The 6,815-nt window shown below is 38.3% G+C and overlaps 1 protein-coding gene across 1 annotated transcript in view; it reads left to right on the top strand.

Moving 5' to 3' along the window:
* LOC103506572 (thymidine phosphorylase-like) overlaps nt 1-6,600 on the top strand; it is a 24,959-nt gene extending 18,359 nt beyond the window's left edge. Inside the window, exon 8 of the mRNA XM_026821518.1 lies at nt 5,845-6,600. Coding sequence (XP_026677319.1) covers nt 5,845-6,243 — 399 coding nt within the window. The 3' untranslated portion in view covers nt 6,244-6,600. The remainder of the gene's footprint in view (nt 1-5,844) is intronic.
* The last annotated feature ends 215 nt before the right edge of the window (nt 6,601-6,815 follow it).

The following is a 6,815-nucleotide window of genomic DNA, read 5'->3' as shown; positions in this document are numbered from 1 at the left end:
AGAGAGAGAGAGAGAGAGAGAGAGAGAGAGAGAGAGAGAGAGAGAGAGAGAAAGAGAGAGAGAAAGAGAGAGAGAGAGCGAGAGAGAGAGCGAGAGAGAGAGAGAAAGAGAGAAAGAGAAAGAGAGAGAGAGAGAGAGAGAGAGAAAGAGAGAGAAAGAGAGAGAGAGAGCGAGAGAGAGAGCGAGAGAGAGAGAGAGAGAAAGAAAGGAAAAAGAACAATATAAACTAGAAATTCTGTGTAAAGAGGAAAGGGGAAGTATATTAGAAGGGAAAGAGGAAGTATATTAGAAGGAAAAGAGGAAGCTGTGCATTACCTGGTAGAGTCAGATGTTTCCATGATAACTGTTGCTGTACCACTGTTCATGATGACCGGTATTGCACAACACTTACTCCAAATAAATCACTTTAATACTTCCTCTTTTATGTTACAGAGCAATAGAGTCTTAGCGTCATTTTTATAAGTTGACAAAACCCAAAGGCCTCAAAGTTACTCTCTGAAAAAAGATCCCAGAGTACTTTAATTTACCTAACAATAATAAAAAACGAAATTTTTTGGAGACCTCATATACCTATTGAAAAAATAAGAGAGGGAGAAGGTGAGAAAAGGGGAAAATAGGGAGAGAGAAAGTATGTAGTAGGAAGAAGGAAAGAGAGAGGAGGGAAGAAAGGAGGAGATGAGAGGATAAAGAATAAGATAGGAAAGAAGGGAAAAAAATTGAGAAAGGAGAGAGGGAGAGAGGAAGAGAGGAAGAGTTCCCCCCTTCCTTAGAGTAGGGAGAGAAAAGGGGGGGAAAGAAGAGAAATGAGAAAGGGAGGGAGAGAGGAGAAAGGTAGAAAGGCAGAGTTCCCCCCTTCCTTAGAGTAGGTAGAGAAAAGGGGGGGGAAGAAGAGAAATGAGAAAGGGAGGGAGAGAGGTAGAAAGGAAGAGTTCCCCCTTCCTTAGAGTAGGGAGAGAAAAGTCGCGTCAGGACTCTGGATAAACTGACAGTAGTTCCGGGAATTATTGGTTCCCTAAGGACATTGGACGGGAACTGAACTGAACTAATATTATTAGGACAGTAGTCCCCGGAATTAGTGGTCTTCTAAGGACATTGGACGGGAACTGAACTGAACTAATACTGAACGGACAGTAGTCCCCGGAATTAGTGGTTCCCTAAGGACTGGACGGGAACTGAACTGAACTGATAGTATTAGGACAGTAGTCCCGGGAATTAGTGATCTTCTAAGGAAATTGGACGGGAACTGAACTGAACTAATACTGAACGGACAGTAGTCCCCGGAATTAGTGGTTCCCTAAGGACTGGACGGGAACTGAACTGAACTAATAGTATTAGGACAGTAGTCCCGGGAATTATTGGTTCCCTAAGGACATTGGACGGGAAGTTTCTGAACTAATATTTACATAGTATTAGGACAGTGGTCCCGGGAAATATTGGTCCCTTAGGACGGGATGGGACTGAACTGAACTATGTGGGAACTTGGCAACAGAAGGGAGTGCCGAGTGCCCTCATGCTGAGAAATAAGAATGCAATTTATGATCACTCGAGGCTATTATTCATTTTTAAATTAAAAGGAGAAAAAATAGTACTAGAAAGAAAAAGTTTGGGACATCACTGTTAGAAAAAATAATTAAACGCAAAGATTAATACGAAATTAATTGATTGGAATGTGTACTTTATTTAATTAAAAATTCTCATTTGTGGGAACACTGTAATATGAGATATTAAATGCATGGAATAATTAATTTGAAAGTCCCAAACTCTACTACAGTAGTATTTGTACGCCTACTGTGGTATAATTATTATTTATTTACATGCGTTGGGTGTTGCGTACCTATACCTACATGAAATTGTTCTTTTCTGTAATTAAATTTTCCGAAAATTGTTTCATAAAACTTTACTCACTGATGGGTTTAACATTCCAAGGCATATAAGGTGGTGTTGATTTTTCTCAAAGGGAGATTAGAAGCCTATTTTCCTTTCGTAATGTTAATGCGGATTGACATTAGGATTTTCCAGGGGTGGGGATAATAAAATGGAAGAAGTTTGGTAGTGGGGGTAAAAATTGACGATTAAAAAAAAAATCAGCTGATGAAATTTTAAATTTTACCGCCAAAACTTCCTATATTCCTAATGTAAAACAAGATGGCGGATCGTAATCCGAGAAAAAAGCTACATTACAAAATTCGTGAAAGGAGAGGAGGGGAAGTTAATGTACATTAACATTTGAGAAAGAAAAATTCGAATTAAGCTAATGTGCATTAACATTATGAAAGGAAAATACGCTACAGGTCATATGCTCGGCCCTGTGTCCTATGGTCACACAGGTTAAGCTACGTCGAGTGGAATTGAATTCAGCAGCACAGAGATCCGGCTATTTATAGTTAGCCAAACATACCGCAGTATTTACATATTACTCGTATTTTACATACTGGCTGTCTCTATACATAATGTACATATTACCTACATAATATTATATACCTAACATGGATATAGTAAACAATTAGTATAGTACCTATGTAGGTATGTATAACCTACAAGCTTGTACCGTAGGTACAATACCTCCAACATTGTTTATTGTTTGACCACAATGTTTAAAACAGAACTAGACACAAGCGCTTAAGAAATAACAAAGCCTATTAGGTAGTAATAGTAAACCATAAGACCAAGACCATGTAGGCCCCCCCCCCCATTAGGCGCTTTAACAATGTTTTGTACATGTCGTTCGCGCCGTATTTCACCTTTCAAAGCTTCAAAGCTTGTGGGTTTGTTGGTGTAAACCTGTGCCTTTAGATAACCCCACAGAAAAAAGTCTTGGGGGTAAAATTACATTATCATTGAGGCCATTTCGCGTCACCAAAACGGAATATGACACGATTTCGACTAGGAAAATGCTCGTCCAAAAGTGATATTGTCGCTTTTATTACCTATGCTAATGCGTTGTTGGACCGTTTTAGACTCCATGATGATTATTTTGATATGTTTACAATCACTCTGTCAAAGATTGGGCAAGATAAAATAACGCATAAAAAAGTTATGACCCTTTCAAATCTTGCGTTCTTATTGGGACACCCTTTAGATTTTATATCTAGCTATCTAGCTAATGATGACCTAGTACAGTCAAAGCTGTCCAGGTTTCCCAGTTAGACAGGTTCGACTGTATTACAATAGTGATCAATGATAAATTGATCATCGTATCAACCTAGTGAAGAGTCAATTATTGAAAAGGAGTCCAAGGACACAAACAGTAAGTTAGGTACAGATCAAAGGCCACATGTATTGTAGCAATTTGGTCAAGGCCCTCGCATATCAACAACAGACGGAAAACTTTTCGACTTACTTTTTTCGTTCCCGTATATATGAACATAGATTTTTGTCCTATACTTATACTTTCCGTTTCCAGAACCACTTTTTTTCTAATTATTAGGCGCTTCAATCTTTTAATAGGTCGTTCGCGCCGCAGGAACCATATTTAAATCTTGAACTGTTAGAAGTTTGCAACTTGAACTCCAAGTTGGCCTCCTTTAGGTCATCATTTTGTCTTATATCGAAGCGCTTTAAAGTAACTTGGGTACTCCAAAGATTTTGAAACAATTTTGGATTTGGAAGTTGATGGTTTGAGTCCAAGTCAAATCATATATTCACGCTGGGCTGCGCTAGTTGTCACTAACGGTAATATTTAGTAAGTATAATAGGAATTAGAATCAAATGCTAAGATACTTATACGTACGATATTATTATACTTATACGTACGAGTATAGGACTATATAGGATGATAAGCTCCTAGACTCCTACTATACTTAGGACGTACGTATAATCGGAATTCGGGAACCTATATCATAACTGTAGAAGAGGAGGGGAAGAGTACATGAGAACAGTATTAGTTCTTTTGTTCACGCTATATTAAATTGTAAAACCTAGAGCAGCACAAGGGCTTGAACGTGTTCTTTTTTTCTGAACATTTTAATTAAAAAATCTAGCAGCAAAATGGGCTTTGCATTTTTACAATTTACAAGCGTTGTTATAACGATCCACAACAAGTATTCATGTTGTTTGCTCATTATTTTGTTGTTGTCGTTTTATTGTTTACAATAGCGGAGTACAAAAATCTAGTAAGTAGGTACTTGACAACAAACTGGAAAGTACCTACCTACTTGTACCTAGTTTGTAATTGCAATTTTTCAAATTTTTTGTTCCTCATAGAAAAAGTTACATTATTGAATTCTGCATTTTCCATTAGGTTGATACTTCTATTAGAGGTAGGTATGTAACTATGTATTAACTACCCACCCAGAAAGTTCTGTATTCTTAGGGAGGTTTCATTGTTTTTATTTATTTATTATTATTATTGTTTCTTGTTGTTGTTTTCTTGTTGTGTGTTGATGTTGTTGTTGTGGTTATTGTTGTGTTTTGTTGTTGTGTGTTGTTGTTGTTGTTGTTGTTGTTGCTGCTGCTGCTGTTGTTGTTGTTGTTGTTGTTGTTGTTGTTGTTGTTGTTGTTGTTTATTGAATACTGTACACAACTACACACCGTACTAATTTCGGCCTTGCTACTTACCTACCATATTAGGTACATACCTACCTATTTTTGAGTTACCTTTTTTTATAAAATAAAGTTCGCTTTGAAGTTAGGTAGGTAACCTACAAATTCTACGAATTACTCATTACCCCCGATTGTAGGCTTACATTTTAAACTCTGACTAAAGTCACTCAAAATGATTTCTAGCTCTTCAACTGCCTAAGTTCCTAAGTACCTACTAAACAAAAAGAAGAAAAAAGCTCTCATTGTTTTAGATTTTGCATTTCGTTCTGCCTCTCTTACTAAATAATAGGCTTCTCTGGAACACATTTCCTTTAAGAATAGAAAACTTTTCTCTCTTCAAGTGTGTCGCGTAGATCTCTCCATTTGTATTGTTTTGTCTCCTTCTCCAAGCCTTTCTTTCTCGAGAAGTATGTTTTTAGTTTTCTCTTCCTCTCCTCTTCCTTTGTAACAAAAGAAAAAGGCATCCGCCTGGGGCTAGAATTTTTTTTCTGTTACTTAATTTAATTCAAGATTTTTTTTTACATCAAAAACGTTAACAACGACTAAAGGAGAAGGAGGGGGAGGAAGAAGGAGAGGAAGAAGAAGAGTCCTCTTCCTTTGTAACAAAAGAAAAAGGCATCCGCCTGGGGCTAGAATTTTTTTTCTGTTACTTAATTTAATTCAAGATTTTTTTTTTTACATCAAAAACGTTAACAACGACTAAAGGAGAAGGAGGGGGAGGAAGAAGGAGAGGAGGAAGAAGAAGACGGTTCAACTCCTCTTCCTTTGTAACAAAAGAAAAAGGCATCCGCCTGGGGCTAGAATTTTTTTTCTGTTACTTAATTTAATTCAAGATTTTTTTTACATCAAAAACGTTAACAACGACTAACGGAGAAGGAGGGGGAGGAAGAAGGAGAGGAAGAAGAAGAAAAAGAAGAAGAAGAAGAAGAAGAAGAAGAAGACGGTTCAGGACGAGCCAATTAAACATGGCTAGAGACCATCACCCCGGTGTATGGCAGATACAAAAAGATGTCTTTTCTTTACTCTGCCAACACCATTATGACCAAGATCGGATTTGAAGTATTACCAAGACGAGCCAATTAAACATGGCTAGAGACCATCACCCCGGTGTATGGCAGATACAAAAAGATGTCTTTTCTTTACTCTGCCAACACATTTATGACCAAGATCGGATTTGAAGTATTAGGACGAGCCAATTAAACATGGCTAGAGACCATCACCCCGGTGTATGGCAGATACAAAAAGATGTCTTTCTTTACTCTGCCAACACCATTATGACCAAGATCGGATTTGAAGTATTAGGCCTTTCCAACTCTTATTTCTTTTCATGTCATTTGTTTTGTTTCAACACATCTTTATCCTCATTATCTACTGTTTTATAATTTCATACTGAAATTCTACTGTTTCTATTCCGCAGGAGTGGTGGAAGACATCAACGGCATCATCCTAGCCAAGGTCACCCATGCTCTAGGTGCAGGACGCACATTCGCCAGTCAACCCATCAACCACAGTGTAGGGGTTCGCCTAACCAAGACTTGTGGTGACTTTGTGGTGGCTGGAGAGGTATGGGTGGAGGTACACCACAGCCAACCCAAGGAGAGCATACAGAGTTTGTTGTACGATATTGAACATGCGATCACGATACGAGAAGACCCGAGTTCGACCGATCATGGGAAGCTGGTGCTAGAAGTCGTCATGTGAAGAAGAAATCGTCATGTGAGAGAGCTGAGTTCAGCAACGTTGAGCGTGTTTAGTATCTGGATGGGTGACTAATAGACTATCTGGGCAATCGCTGAATTGCGTGCTGCTGGCTTTTGACGGCCCCACTCCGGCTGGGTGAGGTTTATGTGAGTAGGCGGTTAGCTTATGTCACCGAACGGTGAGTAAAAAACAACAGTCACTAAAGACCTTAGGAGTTATGAGTCAAGCTGTGTCCTGTATACACAGTGGACGGCCGTGGATCAATCACTGTCGACTATGTGTGGACATAGCTTTATACAGTGATCGCGAGTGACGTAGGTATAATAATTACCTACCTCTAAATAAATAAATAACAAAGTTCTGATTTGTTTGATAGGAGCCGGGACAACATGCCGCTCAAGAAATGACATGAAATTGGCAACATTGTTCGTCTTAAGTTAAACTTAAGTTTATCTTTAGATTTCATACATACGGGGGTTAGAATCCAGGTTGAATAATCACTTCATTCTTTAAAACCTACCTTAATTTTAGTCCTATCTTAAAAAGGTTGAAAGGTCGAAAATTCAATTTTT

The sequence above is a fragment of the Diaphorina citri genome, unplaced genomic scaffold (assembly GCF_000475195.1).
Source record: "Diaphorina citri unplaced genomic scaffold, Diaci psyllid genome assembly version 1.1 scaffold12, whole genome shotgun sequence".
In the NCBI taxonomy this organism is placed as follows: Eukaryota; Metazoa; Arthropoda; class Insecta; order Hemiptera; family Psyllidae; genus Diaphorina; species Diaphorina citri.
The sequence above is the reverse complement of the archived record's forward strand: the minus strand, read 5'-3'. Positions and strand labels throughout refer to the sequence as shown.